At 41.6% G+C, this 26237-nt stretch overlaps 2 protein-coding genes across 6 annotated transcripts in view; one reads left to right on the top strand and one right to left on the bottom strand.

Moving 5' to 3' along the window:
- PHYHIPL (phytanoyl-CoA 2-hydroxylase interacting protein like) overlaps positions 1-8633 on the top strand; it is a 158701-nt gene extending 150068 nt beyond the window's left edge. For both annotated transcript variants that reach the window (XM_077258859.1, XM_077258860.1), the window contains exons 4-5: positions 2824-2941; positions 7101-8633. In XM_077258859.1, coding sequence (XP_077114974.1) covers positions 2824-2941; positions 7101-7635 — 653 coding nt within the window. In that variant the 3' untranslated portion in view covers positions 7636-8633. The remainder of the gene's footprint in view (positions 1-2823; positions 2942-7100) is intronic.
- The window catches only part of FAM13C (family with sequence similarity 13 member C), a 451356-nt gene continuing 433398 nt past the window's right edge, over positions 8280-26237 (bottom strand). For all 4 annotated transcript variants that reach the window (XM_077258855.1, XM_077258856.1, XM_077258857.1 and 1 more), the window contains 4 exons: positions 22611-22706; positions 20874-21076; positions 15799-15900; positions 8280-13559 (listed from right to left, as the gene is read on the bottom strand). In XM_077258855.1, the coding sequence (XP_077114970.1) occupies positions 13436-13559; positions 15799-15900; positions 20874-21076; positions 22611-22706 (525 nt within the window). In that variant the 3' untranslated portion in view covers positions 8280-13435. The remainder of the gene's footprint in view (positions 13560-15798; positions 15901-20873; positions 21077-22610; positions 22707-26237) is intronic.

Genomic DNA, 26237 nt, shown 5'->3' with positions numbered 1-26237 from the left:
TGGACTGAGATTCCCCCTGTGCAGAGGCGGGAACTTGACCCCTAACATATATATATATATAGAGTATATATGTATATACTTACCTTGCAATGTCTTCACATCCTGTTCTGTCCGGATCCCAGAATTCTAAGCGACGGAAGTTCACCAACCTCCATATTGGGACACCCAAGTGATGGGTGTCTCAATATGGAAACTGCTGGTGGTACCAGCCTCTTGCGCGGTACCACCAGTGGAACACCCCACACACACACACTGTATACGCCGTACGCAGCTTCTTGCGCTGGAACACCGTCGCGAACGAGCCACCGCCAGGATCAGCCGAATGATTCACTGACCGCCGCCATCTTTGTACAGGAGGAGCGCATGTGCAGTTTTAATGTGACTGCCGCTATCTGTCTGCACAAAGATGGCGGCGGTCTGATTTACTGCGCCTGCACGAGTTCCGCGCAGGCGCAGTAAATCATGTGGCTGATCCCGGCGGCAGATGAGCGACATGTCTACAGGCAAAGGAAGCCGGTCACATTAAAGTGGTTTTCCCACTAACGAAAGTTCATTTTAAAAATTGACTGTGTCTGACCGTGTACGGAGCATACCACATCTCCTGGGCAGGGGCGGAAGCAAAAAATAATACTGACATTACAGCAGGTGATCACAGAGGATTTCTTTTGTCAGGTAAAATATTTCACTGACTGTTTATAAAGAATATTTTACCTCACAAAATGTATCCTCTGCGATCACCTGCTGTAATGTCAGTAGAGCACAGACGGGAGAAGTCAGCACATGGGCATAGAGAGAGTGGATAGGTGGGAGAGCACATGGGGGGAGAGATTCTCAACGCCGCATGCCTGCCCTCATCGTGACATTATCGCCCTCCCGATGCGATAGCATCGGGCCTCCATCTAGTATACATATATATATCATTATTACACTTAATTTATGGACATCAATGGTTTGATGTCTTGACCTGTGTGAATTGGATGGGTTATTACTGACATCTAGTGATAATTTCATGTCAATAGCACCTTTACAAACATATTTACTTGGAAAATTGGTGACATTTTCAATTCTTATTTCACTCGCTGTGTGAATAAATAAATATATAGGTATACTGCTTAAAAAATAAAGGAAACACTAAAATACCACATGTACCGCTTAATGAAATATTATCTTTGCAAATCCTTATTCATTACATAGTGGAATGCGTTGAGAACAATGCAACAAAAAAATGTTCAATGTAAATCAAAATTAATATCCCATGAAGGTCTGGATTTGGAATGATCCTCAAAATGAAAATGGATAATCAAGTAACAGGCTGATCCAACTTCAGTGGAAATATCTCAAGACAAGGAAATGATGCTCAGTTGTGTGTGGCTTCCACGTGCCTGTATGACCTCCCTACAACGCCTGGGCAAGGTCCTGATTAGGTGGCGGATGTTCTCCTGAGGGATCTCCTCCCAGACCTGGACATGTCACAGATGTGCTCAATTGGATTCAGGTCTGGGGAATGGGCAGGTCAGTCCATAGCATCAATGCCTTCATCTTACAGAAACTGCTGACACACTTCAGCCACGAGGCCTAGCATTGTCATGCATCAGATGGAACTCAGGGCCCAGTACACCTCCATATGTTCACACAAGGGGTCTGAGGATCTCATCCCAGTACCTAATGGCAGTCAGGGAACCCCTGGCGAGCACATGGAGAGCTGTGCGGCCCTACAAAGAAATGTCTCCCCACACCATTACTGACCCACTGCCAAACCTGTCTTGCTGAAGGATGTTGCAGGCAGAACGTTCTCCACAACATCTCCATACTTTGTCACCTCTGTCACATGTGCTCAGTGTGAACCTACTCTCATCCACCAATGTCAAATCTGCTAATCTTGGTGTTCTCTGGCAAATGCAAGTTGCTCTGCATGGCGTTGGGCTGTAAGCACAGCACCCACTTGTGGACGTCAGGACCTCATACTACCCTCATGGAGTCTGTTTCTCACAGTTTGAGCAGACAGATGGATGTTAGTGGCCTGCTGGATGTCATTTTGCAGGGCTCTGCCACTGTTCCTCCTTGCAGAAAGGAGGCAGCGTTCCTGCTGCTGGGTTGTTGCCCTCCTATGGTCCCCTCCACATCTCCTTGTGTACCGGGCTGTCTCCTGGTATCTTCTCCATGCTCTGGACACTGTGCTGACAGGCACAGTTACCCTTCTTGCACAGCTGGCATTGATGTGCCACCTGGATGAGCTGCACTACCTAAGCAACTTCTGTGGGTTGTAGACACTGTCTCATGCTACTGTAGCTATAGGGGTGAGAGCAATGACAACATGTGACCAAAACAACAGCCAAAAAGGATGAGAGCAGAGAAATGATCTGTGGTCACCCCCTGCAGAACCACGCCGTTATAACGGTTGTCATACTAATTGCCTATAATTTCTACTTGTTGTCTGTGCCATTTATACAACAGCAGGAGAAATTGATTTACAATCAGTCTTCATAACTGGACAGGTTGACACAGAAGTGTGACTGACTTGTAGCTACATTGTGTCGTTTAAATGTTCCCTTTAATTTTTTCGAGCAGTGTATATAGCTTGTCTTTGTAGTGTGTGTGTATATACTGTATATGTGTACACGTTGTAAAGGAGAAGTAATGCTTTTTTCCTGTGTCCTCACTCTCTATTTCATCTGATTTTATCTTATTTTTGAACATTTATTGAGGTGTCTTGCCATATTTCTGATATTAGCTTGTGGAGTTTTATAGTTATTGGTGCTGGTATATTGGTCAAAAAGCATGTGTATACTGTATATATATATATTTTTCATTTTTCTGTTCCAGATTACTCAAAGGTACACCTAAACCAACTAATGGAAAAAGCTGAAGCAATTGCAGGACGCATGCTGAAATTTTCAGTTTTTTATCGCAACCAACATAAAGAATACTTTGACTATACACAGTAAGTAGTTAATTGATAATAATTAATACTGTAACATACCTGGTCTTGAAAAGCGTATAGGAAGGCATTCAGTATTTTGATCTTTAAAACTGCTCAAATCACTAGATCGGTGACTTACGTTGATACTCATGTGTAATAAGTAAAAAAAAGAACCATACTTTTTCCAAAAAAACTACTTTTTTCTGTAGGAGCCCACAGAAAAACGCTCATGATATTTTTTTGTGGGATTTGAAGTAGAATTTTTTATGAGGCTTTAGTGAAAAAATACTAGGATTCTGCACTGAAAATCCAACTGCATTTCACTCCATAAAACTCTACGAAAATGCACCAAAAAAACCCAACAAAGTCCAGTTCAATGACGTCTTTACACGCGTAGTGGTCATGAGTTTTCTTGAAATCACATCCACTTTGCTTAACTGTTAAATGCAGCAGATTTTTGTCACAGGAAAATACAGAACACTTACGATATGTAAAAACATGGCTTTACCTGTCCAGACATCTTTTCCTGGATTGTCTGCAATGATTGCTTCTCAACTAATCTCATAAGCTGGGAACTGTATACTGCAGAGAGACCAGGGTCCTACAAAATGCAGAGAGTATTTTACATCTCCACCAGGACTGGTTCCTGCGGTATCTGCACTGGTCACCAGGTTACGCCATATTCTGCTAGCGGCATTGGTGATTGGCGAGACATCGGAACCAGAAGCTCTGGGCTGCGTAGACTCTTTGATGGGACTGAGTAGGGTGGCTGAGACCTGTAGTGCCATGTGCTTCAGCTTACAGCTCACACACCACTTACTGACAGACTAATCAGCTCCCTGGCTTGGCCAATGGGACAGCACCACACCCTACTTAAGCTCCCAGCTCTCTGCTGGAACCTGAAGATATTGTGCTGCTTGTCTGGTTCACACACACAAACGTTCCTAGTGATTTTCCATTTTCTGACCTCAGCTTGTTTACTGACCTTTCTCTGACATTTGTGAACCTTGTCAGCCCACCTGGTTCTGAACCGGCTACCTACCATTTCTGCCAGCCTACACCACTGAATAGTGGCCGACCTCGTGCCCCTATCCTGGGGTCCCTGTGTTAGACCAGATCCTTGCACAACAGGGGTTAAAGTGTGAAGGCCAGGGCAACCTAGTAAATGGTATTGCTAGTGCCAAGCCTCTTCAGAGTTGCTAGTGCCAAGCCTGTTGGTAATAGCCATTTTTAGAGCTGCCAGGCAACTGTGAACAGGACCCCTGTTATACACATCCATTCAAGTATGCTTTAACTGATTACCTTTAAGTCCAGAAGCAATCCTAAGATCCTTAAGAAATGAGTTTTGTGATGTTGTTGCTAAAATTATAATATAACCTTGATATATCATTCCTGAGATAAAATTACCACCTCACCAACACTGATCTTCCCAGATCGGGGAATTGTCAGGCTGCAAGAAAAGTCCATTTACACAATAATGACATGCGTCATATTGGTTGTTAGTAATTGGTCACCATCTGGTTAGAGAAACAGCCTTCAAGGACCTTTGCACTTGGTTGGATTCTTATTGGATTTGAATTGTTTCAGCATTTTGCCTTTAAATTACGGTACAATCTGTATCATCATGTCTAATATCACATTTTGATAATAATTCTATCAAAGTCTGGCTATGTAGAGGACCTGCGTAATATAAGGGACTGGCCTAGTAGTACAATTTATAATACTGTTATAATACTATACACATGCTGTATAAGGTAGCACTGTTGTTGTTAGATGTTGTTTCTTCAGAGCAACCGTTATGCTTTTTGGGGAATATGGGCATTAAAGGGAACCTGTCACCCCCAAAATCGAAGGTGAGATAAGCCCACCAGCATCAGGGGCTTATCTACAGCATTCTGTAATGCTGTAGATAAGCCCCCGATGTAACCTGAAAGATGAGAAAAAGAGGTTAGATTATACTCACCCAGGAGCGGGCGGTCCGATCCGATGGGCGTCGCTGTCCGGTCCGGGGCCTCCCATCTTCTTATGATGACTTCCTCTTCGTGTCTTCACGCTGTGGCTCCGGCGCAGGCGTACTTTGTCCTGTTGATGGCAGAGCAAAGTACTGCAGTGTGCAGTCGCCGGGAAAGGTCAGAGAGGCCCAGCGCCTGCGCACTGCAGTACTTTGCTCTGCCATCAACAGGGAAGACAAAGTACGCCTGCGCCGGAGCCGCAGCGTGAAGACAAGAGGACATCATCCTATGATGATGGGAGGCCCCGGACCGCGACACCCATTGGAGCGGACCGCAGCAGGACCGCCCCTGGGTGAGTATAATCTAACCTCTTTTTCTCATCTTTCAGGATACATCGGGGGCTTATCTACAGCATTACAGAATGCTGTAGATAAGCCCCTGATGCTGGTGGGGTTAGCTCACCTTCGATTTTGGGGGTCACAGATTCCCTTTAAAAAGAGAGGGACCCCTGCTCAGCATCCTCGTCTATTAATTCGGGGTGACGCCAGCACACGCTAAGTGACCTTCTGTCTTTTTTATAATTAATTTTTTTTTTCACCGTTTTTTTTGGTCCGTTATTCCGGTCTCTATTGTGTCTATGTACGCTATTATTACAAGCTGGGACAAATAGGTGACTTATATGGTTATTGTTGGACCCAAATGGTTGTTGTGACGGAGTTCGCTATCAAGCGATGTGCTGCATTATCATTATTATTTATATCATAAGTGGAGGTGCTTGTTAATTTTTGTTGGGGTTGCTTGGTTCCACTTTTATTTCACCACTTTTCTCCACTATTTTGTTTTCCCACCTACAGTGATAGGGATTTATTAGGGAAGTCAGGGAGAGCCTACGTAGAGTGGGGGCGCCAAACAATCGACTCTTAGGGTGCCAACCTCCACAGCAAGGCAGTGGTGAGTAGTAGGCTTTATTGTAGCACCTCAACAGGTTACCTAATGGTGGTATTTTAATATTGGTTATTTAACCAAGGTTTGTTTTGGGTCAGGGTTTTATTCTTATATTATTAAAAGCTAAGTTTTAAAGGGGATTTCATGTACAACACAGCATCCTCGTCTATTAACAAAGAGCCAACAATAAATTCTACCTCTATTTGTGGCCGACCCGATCCAACGATGTACAGTTGTATCAGGCGCCAAGTGGATGGTGCATGCCACATTCCCGCTATTTAGTCGTGGCTACAGGGGATGGGGGTGAGGCTACATTATGATTGACAGCCAACGAGACATGAGAGGAGGTCCTTTGGATGACTAAGCTCAGAACAAAAACATCATCCCTGTAGGAGATAATATGGTTGACACTGGGAGGTTTTAGAGAAATGGAAGTCCAGGAGAAAATGGCTGAAGAGAGTAAGGACCCTGGAGCATATGCAACTTGGCATTTCAGTCTTACTGTATTCTCTTAGTAATGTATAATAATATATCATGTAGTATTACGATAGCACTGATGCCATAGTCCAGAGAAAATACTGATCAGAGTAATTTAAAGGGGTTGTACTGATATCAAGTAGATGATGGAAAGCTTGAAGTATCGGTCTGGAGCAGAGCCACTTCTAGTCTACCACAACCTTCAATCAGTTAATTTATAGGGGGTCCCGGGAAACGGCACACCACCAGGGTTGCCAACTTGAATTTTTATTTTGTTCCAGACAGCTTATCAAAAAAATCACAGTCAATATTTGTTATGGACACATTGGAAAACCATCATAAGTCATTACGATTATATGTAATATATGTAAACAGTGAATAATTCTAATGAGAGGCATTCACTTTAACCTGTAAAATAATAATTACAGTCAAAATAATCTGTATAAGTTTCTTCAGCTTCAAATAAATCACAGATGCCTTAAATTTTTTTTTACGGAGAGGGCAAAAAAGGGCCTTTTTATGGACTGTTCAGGAATTTTGGGACAGCTGGCGACCATGCACACCACTGATCTGATGACAAGTCCTAACGATAGAGCTAGACTCGGAATAGTCAAAAAAGACACTTTACTTTGATACATTTTTAATAATTAAAGCCCTTATGTCTCACTTTACAGATGTGTTTTCTAGAGGGCCCGATTTACTGTATGCAGTGAAAATGTTGTTCACCGTCATAATTATTTTATTATGCCTGTAACATAGTTAAAAATAGTTGGACATGCATTTTTTATATATTTTCCTCATTTCAGGACACAGCATGGGAATGTCATGCAGCCTTCTCTAAAAGACAACAGCGGCAGCCACGGCTCTCCGATAAGTGCTAAACTGGAAGGAATCTTTTTCAGCTGCAGCACCGAGTTCAACACCGGCAAACCCCCTCAAGATTCACCGTACGGAAGGTATAGGGTCGAGATCCCTGCTGAAAAACTCTTCAACCCAAACACTAATCTGTACTTTGGGGATTTTTACTGTATGTACACGGCTTATCACTACGTGATCGTGGTCATCGCTCCGGTGGGATCTCCAGGAGATGAGTTTTGCAAGCAGCGTCTTCCTCAACTGAGCCTGAGCGACAACAAATTTTTGACCTGTACCGAAGAGGAGGGAAGTCTTGTATTTCGCCATGCCCAAGATGTAATCTTGGAAGTCATTTACACTGACCCTGTGGATCTCTCTTGTGGCACAGTGGCAGAAATCATTGGTCATCAGCTAATGAGCTTGTCTACCGCCAACGCAAAAAAAGATCCCAGCTGCAAGACCTGCAACATTAGTGTTGGACGTTAAAAAAAGCCCTTTCGGTCTACCGTATGGCAGTTAACCCTCCCTCTTCATTCTTACCAGACATTTTGTCCGGAAGCATGCAAAAATGCAGCTGTCACCAAAAGCATACACCGAAATTAGAACTCCTTAACCCCTTCGCTGCCTGACGAAGCCTGCAAGGCATTGCTTGGCATTGCACTGTAGTTCCTCCCGCAGCAAAGGACTTAAATAGCTTTTTTAAAACCTTTTTTATTATTTGTGAAGTTGATGCTGCTCATAACCACTACAAGACCATTCTTTTCTCTGCCAACTGTTAAAATCTTAGGTGTTGCAAATGTTAATATATATATATTTTTTGTTCATTTGCTGTTTATATACCGTTTGTTTGCCAAACATAACAAAACTATATGTAGTCTGCTTTAGCAAGGTAAAACTACCAATTATGGCTTTATTGGGGTGTCTAAATAGCAATTATTTTAAGTTACTAAAAATTATTGGGAACTAAAAATAGTAATAATACATTAAAAAAAGCATGAAAATTTGTAATTTCAGCATGATTGAGCTCTCCAAGTCTAGAAACGTCAGCACTTCCAATGTCGCTCGACAAAATGTTAAATGTTAAGATACTAGCTAACAGGAAAACAAATACTGTATTCCACCATCATGAATATGATAGAAAAATATTTTATTTGTACCGTTGTATAAAATATTTACAAATCATATAGAATATATAGAGCACATTTTATTAGCAAGTGTATACATGTCATAAACCATTTTTTCCCTTCTCAAAGATGTAGACTGTAAACTTCCATCAAGTCGTGTATACGTTCCTGTTATTCTTGCTTCAAAGATTTTAATTAAAAACAGAACTGAAGTCATTCCGATTCATAAAGTATGCTTAAAAACAAAATCAGATATAATGCAACCATCACAAAAGGTCATGAAAATTATTTCACTTGCAAATGGTAATATATATATATATTTTTTTTTTTTTCACTCCCAATAAACAATTTTAAAATGTCTGTTTTAAAATCATGCACTTTGGATACAAGAGAAGTAGAAAGGTTTCGACTTGGTAGGAATAGTTAAAAAAAAACAAGAAACAAGAAAAAAAACGACAAGTGCTAAGCACAATAGCAAAAGACACGACAGATCTCGAGTGTTGTGGGTGCCGGCGTGACACGTGTGTAGAAAAGGGAACATTAGCAGCATACTCTGATACCACAGATCATTCTGTACTCAGATATAAGACTTTATTCTGATATAGTTAAATAGAATCAATCATGAGTAGATTAAGGCAGCTTTGCATATTTCAACATTCGTCAAAAAAATAAAAGTTTTTTAAGGATTTTTTTTTCTTTTAACATGTAGAAAAAAAAAAAGACCACAAACTCGACAATCAAAAAATAATTGTTTTTAATAATCAGCAAGGCCCTGCTAGTAAGTGATTGTATTTTTCACTATAGGAAGTGTTCTATACAGCAATGAAATCACCATTCTACGTGCGCTGAGAAATTGATCTCTAGTGGATCCCAATAAACTGGATACTTGATACTGAAAAATATAGTAAAGTGAATCTTTCAGCAAATTTTTGCTATTTAATCTGAGAGCAGCATAATGTAGAGACAGAGCCTGATTCCAAGGATGTCATTAGCTCAGCAGCTTGCTGTAGTTTCAATACAATCAGTGTTTTATCAGCAGGAGATTATCATTGCTGGACTAGGTGTCATATGCAAGGCAGTCGCAATAATTTGTGTAACCCCACCACCACCACGGATTGGCAGCTTGCTGACAATATATACAGGAAGTTTCCAATCAGGGGTGTGGGCGGGGTTATACAGAGCTCAGAATTTATAGCACTGCTACATCTACAGCAGAGAAAACTGCACCAAGCAGCCCAGCAAGGGACACATCAATGGAATCAGGGTCTCTGCCCTACATCATGATGATCTCAGATTTCATAGCAAAAACCTGCTGACAGATTTTGTTTAAGTGTAGTTAGTGAGTTTTTTGGAAACTTTTCACATTTTTTTTAATATCAGTTATGGCTACTGAAATCTATAGCCACATCCAGATTAAAACTATCCAACATATCTGCTTTTCAAAAAGTTTCCAAAATGTTGCGAGTAAGTGGAAAGTTTCTCTATGATTGTACTTTGCTAAAGAAATGTAATGAGGTTTCATGCGAATAGATGTCTTTAGACAATGAAAAAAACACATGCATTTTAAAGGATTAGGGTACATGGGTATCAGGAATCTGCTCAGTCCCGATGCAAACATTAAAGGGGGTTTAATTAATCACCTAAGAGCAGGAAAGTGGTACTAAAAATAAATAATTGTTATAATAATTTCCCCTAAGATCCCGTTATATCCTTAGCTGCGTCAGTGCCCCAAAGAGGTCACTGGCCTCAGTGCTGATGCTTGTGTATATAACAGGAGACTATGGAGTTCGGTGATTGGCTGCAGTGGTAACATGGAAGTTTATAAAGTCACCCCTGACGCATAGTAAACAAACAGTAGGGACCATGGAAGACACTGGAGCAGCAGGGCATGTAACAGGAGTTATGTTTATTGTTTTTTTTTAGTACTTTTCAAGGTGTTTTTTTTTTTTTTTCAATTCCCGGGTAACCCTTTTAGATCCTTAATATGTTATTTTCTAATCCTTTCACAATAACTTACAAGCTTAATTCTTAGAAGTGTGAGGCACATATCAAAAATCACAATGTGGATCGGATCTTAATGTTGGCTCGGAGCAGCAAATCTTCAGTGGTCTGAGCTCTTCTTCGCTTCACCCCAAATATTCCCGTGTAGGAGAAACACAACAGGAGCAGGCCTCTCTCCTGCAATCCCCATAGAATGATCATTCTGGAACACCCGTTCCATCTTAGGGCTCTGCATTGTGCTACTTCTCTATTATCCTTCCTAGAAATGAACGAATAAACTGATAAACTTAAGCCGGTATCACACATCTGCATTTCAGTCCACGTACAGATCACCATATTCAGACTGTCTGCTTTGTCTCCTGAGGCTGTTAAATTTGGGTCAAGAGACCTGTGTCCAGTCTGCACATTGCCGTCCAAACAGGAGCAGTGAATGTTGTCAGTGTGAAACCGGCCTTAGGTACTATGGTTGAGCGAATTTTTCAAAATTTGGTTCAGATTACGATCGGCGGCGAATATTGTTTTTGCAATATTCACAGAACACAGCCGAACGTCATTGGAGTCAAAGGGAGTAGAAATGACCGAATATGTTGGGAACCGATCATCAAAATCATCAAACATAAATTTGGCACGAATATGGCAAATTCAGATTTGGCGACTGATTCCGAACATATTCGCTCAACTCTACCATGTACACCTCCATTCACTAGTAAGATGTGTCCATAGAAAGTCTGCACTGTTTGTATAGTGTCGAAGGCTGTAGGGACAAGCTCCATCGACAAGGCGAATGTGTAGCTCTTTATTTATACACGTCCCGGTGAAGTAACAGAAGAACAGCATGAAAATTTGCTCCAGAATTAATATTGTATAGGGAACTTACTAAAACAGACATAAAAAGCAAAATGTATCCAAGGCAATGGAGTAATTAGTCCAATTCTTTATTGTCAAAAATGCATTAAAATGTCAAGCAGCAACATTTGGGCCCACAATAGTCCGTTCTCGAGCAAATTACAAAATGACAAAAAGCACACAATGTGTTTTTTGTTATTTTGGAACTGGCTTGACAAAGGCCGATTGTGGGCCGAAAGTTTGCTATTTGTATCCAAGGTACCGGAGTAATTATTCCAATTTTGCTTTTATGGATCTGTTTCCAATTTGATGGGAAAAGGTTCTAAATTAATACGGACTCCATGTTGTTGTGCATGGAAAAACCATTACGGGCAGTCTAAAACTGACACGTCAGGAGAGCCAAGTCGTCTGTAATAATGTCTATTAGACACCGGCTTGACCAGAGATTGGGTGTTCCCATCATCAGGTCATTGGGGACGCTACTGTAATATACACATTGTTGGAAATATAGGAAATAAAAACACATGTGCATGAGGCCTTGGAGGAGTCCGTGTATTTTAGTGCCTCCAAGAACATTCAAGTTCTGAGATCCCTAGAGACTGCTAAAATTAAGGAGAAGAAGAGCTCAGGAGATTGCTGCTGTCCTCTAAGGGCGAGAGCAGATTGAAAAACCGTCTGAGTTTCATCCAGAAAACTCATGAGATTTTTTTTACAATTTTCGTCCATGTTACATCCAGGCCTCCATTTTTTACGTTTATATGACATCCGTGTGCGATCCATTTTCATACAGCTACATTAAAACATGTAGATGACCACATACAGTTTCCTAGGTTTATAATAGAAATCTATCCCTAGAAATAGGATGCCGCTCAGAAGGTCCGTGTGGGACGCGATTTTTTTTGAGTCTTATCTGAGACTCGGATGAAAGTAGTGAATGCTACGATTTTTTTATTGCGATCAGTTGAACCAAAAAAAAAAAAAAAAATAGTTCATCTGATCAGCATTATTGAACAACATGGGTCAGTGATTAATAATCAGATCGCACACGTCCAATATATACGATCGTCTGTATGAACCCTTAGTGATCAGGGGAGGGCAAAGCACCTGGATCCCCAATGATAGAAACTTCTGACATACCTTGAGGACACGCCAAAAGTTTTCAAAAAGTCTATTTACGGAAGTGAGAAAATATTACTGGAAAATGTTCAAAACGACAATTACGACAAAGAGAATATTAGTGTGTAAAGTGTAGACAATCAATACGTGAATTAAGGCGGTGAGTGGACAATATTATTTTATAGGACTCCATAGCTGTATGAAATATATGAAAAAAAATCGGAAATTTCACGTATGTAGTTTCAATTGTCAGGAGCCTGTGCTTATTATCACCGGATATTTGCTCAGTTAGGTTTAATTTCCTTATCCATTTATATATGCAACGCTGCTTTAATTTTACAAAGATGTTCAAAAAAATAAATAGTCTGAAAAATACTTTTGCTTTTACAATATATGAAACTAGATATGAAACGTCGGAGGCCGAGCCGCGTGACTCTGTAAGTCGGGGCTCCGCGCACCTTCATATATATGACAGTAAAACATCTCTCTCGTAGATCACATTACAATGACGTTCTCAGAAAGTGCAGTCTTGTTGCTTACATTGTTGGCCTTTGGTTGAAGACAAGAACGTAATGGTTTTAACAGAAAAATTAAAAAAAAATATGATAAAACCCACAGCTCAATATTAAAAATAGGTCGCCAGAGAATAAATATATACAGCCTGTACATGGCATAAATAGATTTTCTGAAATCCTCTATTAAAGTTACATTATAACTGTGTTCTCTGTTCTGTGGGTGATGCCTACAACGTATCAAAGGCACTTCAGACAATGAAGCAGGTTGTAGAAACAGCGGAATATCGGGGAGCTAGTTAAACATGTCATTCTTCAAATATTAAGAGTTTGGCAAAGAAAAAAAAAACAACACACAAAATGGTAAAAGCCTTATTAACTCAATCGACCTCTAACCAATTACCACCATAATGCCCTTCAGCAGAACTGTATCCGTGACCGGGACAGCATCAAGTAAGCCCAAATTTGGTTTTCCCACTGTCGATTCCCAACTCAACAGTCTATATCCGAGACACTACAAAGCCCAGCAGGCATTAGCTCTGCGTCATCCCTGGTCATTGCTATTGTTCTCCCTATCAGGTAGTGTGTGATATTAAAGTGCATCAGAATGTCAGTGTCATACATGAGTGTGCAGAAATACAGCGATTTCATTCTTCTTCAATACCGCTTCTGGTAGAGCCGCCAGCTCTAGATCGTTTTCGATACGTCTTGTTTGCTGATCAAGACCTCCAATAACCGAAGCTTCGCTTTGATTTGTTTGTATTCACAGTACTCTTCAGCCATTGGTATTCTGTCTTCTTTCTGTGCACTTCTGAAAAATAAAAAGCAAAAATGACACCAAAAGTGAAAAAGAAGTAAAGAAATAAAATAAGGAGTAAACTTTCTCCTCGAGGGCAGTGCCAAGATGTCATAGGTAGACTGCTGGTGCTCCTCTGGGAATCTATATATGCAGATTAGCCTCCTGAGAGAGGAAGACCATGGGAACTCGAGTGCCTCCTGAATATACAGTATATATATATAGGTGTTGACTACAAGGGATAAATATTTCCATTTTTAATAGTTGACAATTATGCATGTTATGATACCAAATATGTGTATGTATATATTTTTTAGATTTGGCTGTTTTCATTATAGGAAAGAGAAGGGATGATTTATAGCGTGTTCATAGGAGGCTCCCGACTGGCATGACTACTCAGTGACAGTCCACGATCTCAGTACTGGAGAAGCCAATGGGCGTCCTGACTTCTTAAATGCCACAGTCAAGATTGACCATTACACTCAGGGAAGGCTGTATAATACAGCTGGCACCCATACTGTCAGCTCATGAACCCGCTACATACAGTAAGGGGTTCAATAACAACTCTGAAACACTTCTTATAACTCTGTATTATTTTGCTCACAAATTTATGACTAAATTGATAATGTTACCATTTCACTTTCAAAGAGGTGTGTCCCTTAGTAGACTGATCCGCACCTCCAATTGTTTATTTTCCAGTAGGAATGAAGAGGAACGGTACAACAATGAGCGACTGTATAAGGAAAGAGGCTCCAGAATGTCATATAACTGGAAATACAAGTATTTACTAGAAGACACTTGTCCGGGAAGCCAACAGGTCATCTATTGCAGAACACGCTGGGTTATTTGTTTAGGCGGCATCTGATGATGGATTGCCAGTAGTTATGATCAAGTCATGAAAACTTAGAGCAGCTAATACCACGATTTCCAATAAAGGTCCATGAATGAACTAAGGAGTGCAAACATTTTTACACTTCCCACTAGGCATTTCTCAATTAATAGAGGTGAGTCCTCAGTTCGGGGCCCAAACATCTACTAAAAGTGTCACTTGCTCTACACAACCTAGAATGGCCACGCACTTTATGGACCGTCCATTGTTTTCAATGGAGAATGTTTAATTTGAAGACGTAAGGAATGTGAAGATTGTTCCAGCTCCTTTTCAATTAAAAGTCCTTTATTGATCCATATCCTTAAAAATCATCCCTGCACAAAAGGGAAGGTGAACAGCGACAAAAACCTGCTAATAGCTACGCGTTTCGATCTAAGAGATCTTCATCATGGTGAAGCTGGAACAATCTTCACATTTCTTACGTCTTCGAGCTGCTGCTACGTCTGGGTCAGGACGGGTTCACGTGCTCCTGTGGTCTGTTGGTGAGCTGACTGGGCCTTTGGCCCCTGTATTTTTCTATTGAGAGAATGTTTAATGCTTTATTTCCCATGTGGTGACTGTTTTGGGGAAAATTTGAGATAAAAACAAGACTACCCCTTATAAAATACTAGCGACTGAGAAAAAGAAAAGTTCTAGTGTTGTTTGTCTTAAAGTGTTCATGCTCTTTTAGGTAATTTTTCAGATTAAACTGAAATTTGGTATAACACAATTTCTTTATATGACTTTAACTTGCATTTTTCACCAGTTTTCCTCTCTGCAGGCTCTCTCTCTAATTTTTGGATCTCTCTGAATCGGTGAATAGAGACCTGCTGCTATGTTGTCTCCTCTATACAGCACAACACAGACATGAGGGATTCCTGCTCTCCTAGCTCTATGTAGCACATGTTCAGAAGTTGCAGAAGCATGGATGACATTACTCATCAATACCAAGCAGGGTAGATATGAATCCAGCACTGGGGAGAAGTAAATTACTGGCTATAAAGTGCAGCAAGATCCACCTGTCTTCTTTGCCTCTGCTTGTTTCCTCGCTCTACTCCTATTACCTCCATAGATTTTAATAGGCTCACACATCAGTGAGCAGGATGTCCGTCTGGTCTAGAACAAGGTGGATTTTAGCTGTTTTTTTTTTCAAAGTGGATGAGTAAAGTGGAGTAGGAGAAGTGTCTCATAAGTGGAGAAAGGAGCAGAGTTCTCTGATAAGATATATCACAACGTTTCTTCCATTCGCCTATAGTATTGAGTGATGCAAAGCTTGTTATAATGACAGTGGCCACTTAATTGTAGACCCTTGTTAGGAAGAACAATTAACAGTGTCCAGATATTCTACACATTAGCTATATCATATCATTAATATTTCCAGACTACCTTCCAGTTTGTCGTAAAAAGTGCTCTTCAAATTCTCGTAACGCTTTCCTTAATCTTTTCTTATCTGCTCTGGTTTCACGAAGTTGATCAAGAAGCTCGGGCCTGGAACATAAAAGGGAGACCTGGTCAGAACCAGAAAAAGGATTGAGTCTTGAATGGTCACATCAACCATCCCACACTTCATAATGTTATAGAAAAAAGCCGGGATGGGGAATTTCACAGATATAAATCGGATTTCTTTAATCCCATCTGGACCAGGTGATTTTTCATTTTTACTTTTTTACGTTTTAATTTTTTCCTCCTCTTTTTCCAAGAGCAATCATTTATTATAATTTTCTATCATTAATCGAAGTGTGCTGATGCATCATGTGTGTATATTTTTGTATATTGTCCACATAGAATATTTGTGTGCACCTATACATTAACTTATTACTAAAGGTGTGTGGGCCCGATTTCATTTTTATTATTCCGGCAATGGATCTGTCTGGGTTTTTTTTTATCCACGGCAAGCTGCCATTTTTTACCAGTACCATTATGCTGTAAATACGTTTTGATAGCTATTCTCTGCCTTTCTGTAATAAGCGCGGCAACCGAAAAATGCCAATTCTGTCATCTCATTTTTTTTCTTTTTTACAGCGTTTACCATGCAGGTAAATTACTTTAATGGTTTGATAGATAGGACACTGACAGGTCTGACAATACCAGATTTTTAAAATGTATTTTTAAACTAGGAAAGAGGGTGATTTGAATTTTTATATATGTTTTATAGTTTTAAAAACATTGTTCTTTATTTTTTGCTATTACTTTGTCCCTATAGTTGAACTGAACCTGCGCCCACCTTTGATAGTGATATTACAGTATGCCATGTAAATGTTGGTTTCCTATGAAGGTCAGCCGTACCAAGATGGCAGTTATGGGGACCTTCAGTAGGCTCCCCGCTAACCATTCCATGATTGTGTAACGGGAGGACGGTGGGATCTAGTGAACCAATTAAACCATTCAAATGCTGGCATTTGATAGTGGCTTCAAAATGGCCATTCCAGGAGAGGAGTTAACTCCGAACATGCCAGCCTCCTCTCTCCAGACCACTGATTTCTTATACAGTAGTAATCTGTTCACCTTATCTCCTCCCCCCTCTCAGCTTTTACAAGCTGCTGTTATAAATCTTGCAAAATCACTAGCCGCAGCATTGGCTGATTTCAGAGCAGTTCTCTTAATCACCACTCTTACTTTCCTGAGCCATGCGCTTGTTCACATGCCTTTTCTTTTGTAAGTGTATGTATAGAGATAGTAGTGAAGACTCTGAACAAACCACTGATAGCTGAATGTGTTACAGCAGTACTTGTGCTGAGCATTATAGTTCTACTAATACTACAGTTCTACTATTCACCAGGACTGTCACTCAAGGAGGAGAGCCCGCCCTGCCGGAAACCAGGAAGTAAGGAGACTGTATCGCTCTGAGCTGCTCAAAAGACAACTTGAGAATACCTCTTTATAAGGAATCTATTAGCAGGATTTCAACCCCAAACTTTATGCCCATGTAGCTTTTTCAAAGTCCAGCAATACCTTTTATATGTCCTCAGATACTGAGAAAACAGTGTTTGAATTGAGGCTGAAGAACTATTTGTAGATCTGAAGCTTGTGTCACTACAGCTCTATTCCCGAACCAGTGTTACGTCCTCCTGCTTTACTGACAGTTTCTATGCTGTATGACTTCAGGCAAAGACGCCGTCAATCAAACAAGAGGAGGTGACGCTGGACGGGGAATAGAGCTGGAGTGACGGAGGCTTCAGATCTACAAATAGTTCTTCAGCCTCATCTGCACATCAATTTAAACACTGATTTCTCAGTAATACAGGAATGGACTGGCCATGCAAAGGTATTGTCTCTGAAAGGGTTAAAGGAACATATACATAGTTTGGGGTGTGAAATCTTGCTGACAATTCCTTTTAACTATCGATTTGCTACTGCTGTCTAAAGAAGAAGTCTAGCAATTAATATGTGACATTTTCTGGGACGGAATAACATGCCAGTTAGTGTTACTGATGTCGAACAGTATAAATATTAATTGGTTAGAGCAATTTTCACAGCGGGGCATGTACTTAAATACGCTGAACATTATTTATTGATGTTGGCCCACTAATTACACATAATTGGAGACTGCACTGTGTTCCATGCAGAATATATGGTCAGATATATAGAGCACTATACGTTTAATGGATTAAATAGGCATCCTGGGTGTAAGAGGATTATGCAGAGCTGTCTGGCATTAGACACTGCGGATATCGCCACTTACTAGCTGAATGATATCATGTCTATTAACTACAAAGAAGAAATATACCATTTATTACAATCTACTGGAGTTTTTGGATGACTTGTTTTTATCTGTCTTTACATTCCAGTCTGGGGTCATTTGATACAGAAACATTCCCGGGAAGCAATGGTGCATGTAGCTATGTGGGAATCATCTGCTGGCATTATTGTGTAGGAATATATGAAGTTATCTCTGGTCCGGGCACGGAGCGGGTAGGCCGGGACGTCAGACACGAGAACATGTTACACCGATGTGTGAAACCAGCGGCCGAGCGCAGAAAGGTGTTAGTCCTATCGCAATCCACTTGTAAAATCTTCTGACTGCACTTTAATGATCTGCAAATGATAAGCCCCTCAGTGTAGCCATGGCAGGATTTTAACCCCTTCCTGTCATCTTCCCTTCCCATCTTCCAAGACCTATAACTTTTTTTTTTTTATACATAGTCTATACAAATTTATTTTTTTTGCAGGATGAGTTGTGGTTTTGAACGACGCCGATAACTTTACTATATTATGTACTGAAAAGCAAAGTAATGGTAAAAAAGATGCAATTCCACAATTTTTTTTGTTTTGATTTTTCTATTTTCAGTGTTCAGTAAAAATGACTCTGGAACATAATTTTCCAGTTCGGTACGATATTACGGCAAAACCAAACTTGCAGAACATTGGTTTGTTGCCACTTTTTGAGACCTGTAATGTTTTTATTTATCCGTCGATGGAGCTGTGGTGTTGTGATCGCTTTTAATTTAATTTTTAATTTGGTTTTGTGAGCCAAGAAAAATGCAATTCTGGAGTTTCTAATTTTTTTCATTATGCAGCCTACCATACAGGTTAATTAAATTAATGTTTAGATAAATTAAACCTATAGAGATGTGGTAATACTGATTTAAATGTCATTGTCAGTGATTGACAGCAGAATTTAAATGGTTAATCAGCACTAATCAGAGCTGCTGTTAAATGCAGATGCCAGCTGTGTAATGCAGTAGGCGTATGCTGGGCTCAGCTCTTTAGTCCACTCCATACATGGGGACCTGTCATAAGATGTATTATTAAAGGGATTGTTCGCTACTTGGACAATCCCTTTTTCATATAAATGTTTGGCTCTGATAAAATAAAAAACCTATATTCACCTCCCATGCTGGTGCAGTGGTGTCAGCACTCACGGTCCCGGGACTCTCGTGCGGTATTGTGACATGTGACCCTGGCGCCCAATCAGTGCTGGCGTCACTGTCTCCAAATTCGGACAAATCGAACATGAAGAGAAAGTCCAGGCTGCAGCTGATATCTGACTTCCTCTACATATTCAATTCGACAGGATGCGGGGACAGTGACGGCAGAGCTGATTGGGCACCGGGCTCACGTGTCACTACAACAGTACAGAAGCCCCGGGAGAGGGAGTGACGACATCGCGGGAACGGCGCCGGCATAAACTTTTATATTTTATTGGGGCCAAGCGTAGGTTTGAGAAGTTGTCCGAGTAGTTGGCAACTTCTTTAAGTCCCTACATTGGGAAGGGGTTAAAAAATTAGAAAAAAATTTACTGGAGTGAATGTACTTGAGCTGCAAGACCCGATTCATAGAATGAGGTGACACTGTTTCTGGAAGAAAGCATCCATGTTTTTCTAGTCTTGGACAACCCCTTCAAACCAAATCGGTCAGCACAAAATGACTGTTCAAACCAAGCACATGTGGTCAGCGCACACTTGGCATGGCCAAACAGTTCAGTGCACCCTCCACCTACTAGTTATCCATCTATCTCCGTTATCCTCTGGCGCCTATAAAACCAGTGCTGTTATTCAAGTACATGCTATGTGCAAAAGGAAAAAAAAGAGCATGAACCGCACATCCCAAAATCATACGTTGATCTAAAGCCGCTAGGCAAAAATTTAAATACTGAACATGAGGTTTTCAGTTTAACATTCTGATCAGACTGTATGAAGCCCACTGCCCCTTCACGGCAAACCTCGTAGTGGGTCCTAACGCCCTAACGGAGCGGAGCTGTGCGGCGACCACCGCCGCAGCGGCCATGCACCAGCAGGGCGGACGGCCTGTTGCCCCACAGCACCCATGCTGCGAGACTGAGCCCCCAAGACTCCAGACCGCGCCGCCCCACCAGCACAAAGCCACAGCAACAATGGCCGCCACGCAGCACCAGCACCAGCGGCTTTAGATCAACGTATGATTTTGGGATGTGCGGTTCATGCTCCCTTTTTTTTTTTTTCTTTTTGCACATAGCTGTTATTCAAGTAAGAGCATTGCGGAGACACATGGAAAACAAGTAGGTGGGAAGGTGCATTGAACTGTTTGGCCACGACAAGGGTTCACCGAGTGCCTGTGCTTGGTTTGAACAGTCAGTTTCTGCTGACAGTTTTCCTTGAAGTCTCAGGAGTCTCAGGAGGAAGATAATGCATGAAGAGAAGAATAGCTCATTCGTACAGCATCCGATGGAGCCTGATGCAGTCGTCTGATTCCTTATGAAATTGGGGACAAATTAAAGAACAGTAAGGGACCATAGAAGTATCGGAGTGGCCTATCACAGCTCCATGCAACTCACAAGGTGTAATACAGTAATGTGTAGGGGCCATTGGTGGATGAACATATCGAATGCCAGCCTCCACTGTTGGCACAATTTTAAGGTGTACTTACTTTACCTGGACATTAGTTAGTTGCACACACAAATACATACACCTTACAACTGCTTTGTCTGCTCCACTGACTGGACATGAAGCAGATGGTTCTGTATGAATCCTAGTTGTACTTACATCGATGCTTCGTGGAGGTTGGACATAGACAGCGCGGGCTGCCGCAGGCTTCTCCTTTCATCCAGAGGTGAAACATATGCAGGTTCCAGGTCGTCATTGCAGTACGTCAGATGCTCGTCTGCAGCCAAATCGTGCTCTTCAGTCACTACAAATTCACTGGAGGAATTTGGGGCGCTGTCGTCATCAGAGTCCTCCTCTTCATGCTACAGGTAACAGAGTATGATGTTAATCTGCAAGTCCTCTAGCTTTTACCTCATCACCAAACTAGCAGCCACGTCACCTTCTGGTCTGCAGCTTCCTGCACACAATGAGATCCCTGGATGATGCTGATAATGACGGGGCTGAATATGAAAATGTCAAGTTCCATTTACAAGGCAAAAAGCAAATGATGAAGGGCTGTGATATAGAGGTTTAATGTAATAAGAGCGGCATTAATGTTGAGACTAAGGCCGGAGACACACTGGTGCGAGATACGGCCGAGTCTCGCCGGTTAAAAGCAAGCTGTGGCACCTGCACTCCGGAGCGGAGCGTGCAGCTGCATAGCAATACATGGAGCCGCACAGCTCCGCTCCGGAGTGCCGGCGCCACAGCTTGCTTTTAACCAGCGAGACTCGGCCGTATCTCGCACCAGTGTGTCTCCGGCCTAAGTGTTATCTAATATGCATCAGGTCTGCTTTCTCTCAATCTGCTGAATGCAAAGAAACAGTTTCTCTCAGATCTGTAATATGTATCAATAGGCCCCCCAAACCCCTCAGAGACCAAAAACATTTACTTTTGGCCTTGGTTGAATGATAGTGGTCAGTATACCTTTTTTCTATGCAAGTTCATAAAAGGTTAAAAAAAAGGAGGCATGGATGATATAGCTTTTTATATGGATGTATTTGGATTTTCAAAGTAAGTACACCAGTCTAATCAGGTTTAAGAGATCTCATTAATAATGTTGTAGAATCTGGTGACAAATCCACTTTAAATAACAGTGATAATGAAATAAACAACAAGTCTAGTGATCATGATGTGCAGACATCTGATGCTCCTCTTTATAAGGAATTTATCACCAGCTGATTCCAGAGATGTGTCACTTACTGGATTGTGTTTTGCTGTTTCAGTAAAATCTGTTTTTTTTTTTATCAGCAGGAGATTATCACTAGAGGACTAGGTATCTTGTGCCTCCTAGTCCTCCTGCTCTGTGTAACCCCGCCCTCACCAGTGAGTGGCCGCTTTGTGTCAATAAACAGTGTACACAGAAAGCTGCCAATCAGTGGTGTGGGCGGGGTTATACACAGCTCAGTGTTCTGAGCTCTGCTAAATCTACAGCAGAGAAAACTATGATTCTTCCACAACTGCTGCACCAAGTAAACTAAATGATACATCGCTGGAATTAAGGTTTCTGCCCTTACAACATGCTACTGTAAGATTACACAGCAAAATTCTGCTGACAGTTTCCCTTGTTTTTTAATTTTTTCCCCTGGCCAGCAAGTGACTTTATTATAAATTAACGCTGCTTTTTTCAGCTGGGATTTGGAGGCTCATAAAACTGAAGATTACTGCATCTGAGACACATCTAACGTATACAGGATTGGATAAAATAATGCTATGAATTTCAGTTATTATACCCTGACAGCTTCTACATCAAGGTCACACTTATTTACAAGTATCTTGGAGGACCCATGCAAAGAAAGTAACGTTCCCTCTCCATTCTGTCCACCTGTATAAAGAATAAGACGTAGAGAGACTTACAATCGTGGGAATCAAGGAGGCGGTGGATAATAACTGCTTAATAATCCGGTATCTGTCGTAGAGCGGTTTTATTAGGCTTCTCTCTTGCTTTGTAACCTGAAATATAAAGCACATTGTCACGTACCACGCTGTATGATGACGTTCTACAATTATGCCCGACAGATACATTAGTGCACATCATTGGATTCAACGGTGTAAGACTGGAAACACACAAAGGATACATGAATGACATTTATGGAACCGATGTGACAAAACACAAGCTCACATAGCAGAGAAGCATATTCAGTCCTAAGGAAATCATCAGTCTCCTGATGGAGCATATTCAGTATTACCGTATATTGGGTTTCAGCCTCTTCCCGCTGAGGCCAATTTTTGTTCTTTTTTTTCTCCTTCCTTTTTTCCAGGAGTCCTAACTTTTTTTTACTTTCATGTCGACTTAGGGTGCTTTCACATTGTGTCCCTTCTGGACATCCTTCCGAAGTCCCCCGCAAAACGGAGTCAGGACGCACGGGCCGATTGGGCCACAGACAGTAATGGTTACTTCTGAATGACGCAATCTACTACGTCTGAATGTCTGCCTCCTGTAGGCAGACACTCCTGAAAATGATGCACGTCAGAGCGCACTTTCGTTCTGCCGTTTCCATTACAGTCTATGGGCCGTATACGCATTCGTCAGGACCCCGTTTTGTGAGGGTTTTCGGACGTTTGCCCTGACAGGGACACAGAACTCAATGTGATGGCACCCTTAGCCACATAAAGGCTTGTATTTGTGCAAGACGAGTTGTAGTTTTGAATGAATCCATTCATTTTACCACTTAAAAAAACCCTGAAAAACGGGGAAAACAATTCCAAACTTGGTGAAATAGTGAAAAAAATAACCCTGCAAGCATAGAGGGGACACAAATTAATAGCTTAGAGAAAGAACCGTATGCACTACCCCGTGAGGGTGCCCGGGTAGGATCCCACACCTTACGTCAATATAAAATAAACCCGGCACTCAACTTGTGGAGAATCTCTTTTGAATTTATTGGCAAAAGAGAAGCTAAACGTTTCGGCCTTGCTTGGCCTTCTTCAGTAACGTGCTGCCTGTTGGAGCAGTGATTGGTGGTGCAGTAATGATCTGCCAGTGCTTTAGATCAGGAGAAAGATAGATGCTGGCTCGCAGGATCCGTTAGTGGCTGGGTCTGATAAACCGTGCGCTGCCTGAGGAGAGCCGTGGTATAGGTATGTCCTGGCGACTCGGTGGCGTCGCCAAGCAAGGCCGAAACGTTTAGCTTCTCTTTTGCCAATAAATTCAAAAGAGATTCTCCACAAGTTGAGTGCCGGGTTTATTTTATAATAACAAATTAATAGCTGACCTGGCAACACAATTCTCCAGGTCGGCTCAATTACAGTGATACCAAACTTGTATTGTTTTCATTTTTAATTTAAGAGATGAAAAATAAAAATCTGAAACTCGAAAAAAAAAATAAAATAGGTTTGTGTCGCCATTTCCTCAGATCCATAACTTCTTTATCTTTCCATTGACGGAGTGGTTGGAGGGCTTGTTTTTTTACGTATTGAGCTGTGAGTTTATGTTGTCAATATTTTGGTAACGATTTATTAAATTTGAGGTGCGTTGACCGAGTAACTGCAATTCTGGATTTTTGATAATTTTTCTTTATTTCAATAATCTTAATAGATTGGACTTTTGCGGATCTATGTTTTTTTTTTACCGGGGTACAGGCAGGTGCCGACTGTGTAACCTACTCCATACACCGGACGTGTGACGTAATAGTTCATCCTATGTCTGGAAGGGGTTAATAGATTTTGCTCCTTGTAAGCAGTAGACAAAGGCTTAGAAAGATTTAAGAATAGATGACAGCTCATGTCTGTGAAGAAGAAGAAGGGTTTCAGGTGGCGTTCCGTATATTATATCTATATTCATAAGCGCAGTGTAGGACACGACAGCCAGTATTGATTTCTTCCATCAAAGTGTCTGACACTAACCATGCGGGTTCATGTCAGGACACGTGCGGTCTGCTGAGACGTACGCGCTAACCATATTCTCAGGACATCTTCATTTATGGAGATCAGCTCTCCTGCCTCTATGGCTGTTTGTGTGTATAAAAGAACTGTGAATAGCGGCGTTATTCTGATATTCACCCTGGAAATGTGTGAAAAAAGTGACGCGGGCAGGACTAATCCCCTAGTCAATAAGGCATATCACCACAAGACTGTCACAATCAGCACTGTGTAGGGACAGCCCCACACTAATAAGGGGAGTGCAAAGTTGTAAGTTCTCTGGAATTGTTATTTTAGGGGGAAGGTGAAAATGTACTAAATCAGACATGATGGCTCATCGTCTAGGGGAAAATGCTGATTTTATTCAAAATTGGGTGATGTCACCACTAGAACAAATGTCAGGAGCCGGTCTCTAGAATCTGCTCTGTGGGTTTAAACCTTGGAAACAGGCTAAGGCCTCATTCACACGTCAGTTTTCTTGTACAAATGCTATCTGTGTTTTCATGGAAAGCACTCGTACATATAACACAGTCTATGCTCACACGTCCTATTGCTCCGTCTAAAATCGCGAAGACATGTTGGATGTTGATTCAAGCATTAAACTCTGAGATGAAAGTCTATGGATCTGTGAACATAATCAGGCAGTATCCCGATACCATCCAAGTGCTGTGTTTTTCATGGACTGAAGGAAGACGGTTGAGAAACTTTTTTTTTAAATCTCATCAGAAAAAAAACTGATGAAACTGTTTAAAGGGAACCTGTCACCCACAAAATCGAAGGTGAGCTAAGCGCACCAGCATTAGGGGCTTATCTACAGCATTCTGGAGATTATACTCACCCAGGGGCGGTCCCGGTACGATGGGCATCGCGGTCCGGTCCGGGGCCTCCCATCTTCTTATGATGACGTCCTCTTCTTGTCTTCACGCTGCGGCTCCGGCGCAGGCGTACTTTGTCTGCCCTGGTGAGGGCAGAGCAAAGTACTGCAGTGCGCAGGCGCCGGGAAAGGTCAGAGAGGCCCAGTGCCTGGGCACTGCAGTACTTTGCTCTGCCCTCAACAGGGCAAACAAAGTACGCCTGCGCCGGAGCCGCAGCGTGAAGACAAGAAGAGGACGTCATCTGATGAAGATAGGAGGTGCCAGACCGCGACACCCATCGGATCGTATCGGGACCGCCCCTGGGTGAGTATAATCTAACCTCTTTTTCTAATCTTTTAGGATACATCGGGGGCTTATCTACAGCATTACAGAATGCTGTAGATAAGCCCCTGATGCTGGTGGGCTTAGCTCACCTTCGATTTTGGGGTGACAGGTTCCCTTTAAAACACTAATACAAGTCAGATTTTTTCATACGAGAAACTCACTGACGTGTGCATGAGATCTACATCATTATAGAGATACTCCCATCTTGTACACATATATGTCAGAACACCATTCTCCAGATAGATATCGGTCCCATTGGTGAACTTTTGCCTACTATATAATTATGGCATATCACATGGATCTGCTAAAGGAGAAAGTCCAGCAGCACTGTCCTAATAAATATAGTGTGCTCAGGGAAGGGACTCAGGGTCCAGACTAATCAGAGTAGAACCCTCATCACCACAAAAAAGGAAATGGGACCATA

The sequence above is a fragment of the Ranitomeya variabilis genome, chromosome 4, assembly GCF_051348905.1.
Source record: "Ranitomeya variabilis isolate aRanVar5 chromosome 4, aRanVar5.hap1, whole genome shotgun sequence".
Lineage (NCBI taxonomy): Eukaryota > Metazoa > Chordata > Amphibia > Anura > Dendrobatidae > Ranitomeya > Ranitomeya variabilis.
The sequence above is the reverse complement of the archived record's forward strand: the minus strand, read 5'-3'. Positions and strand labels throughout refer to the sequence as shown.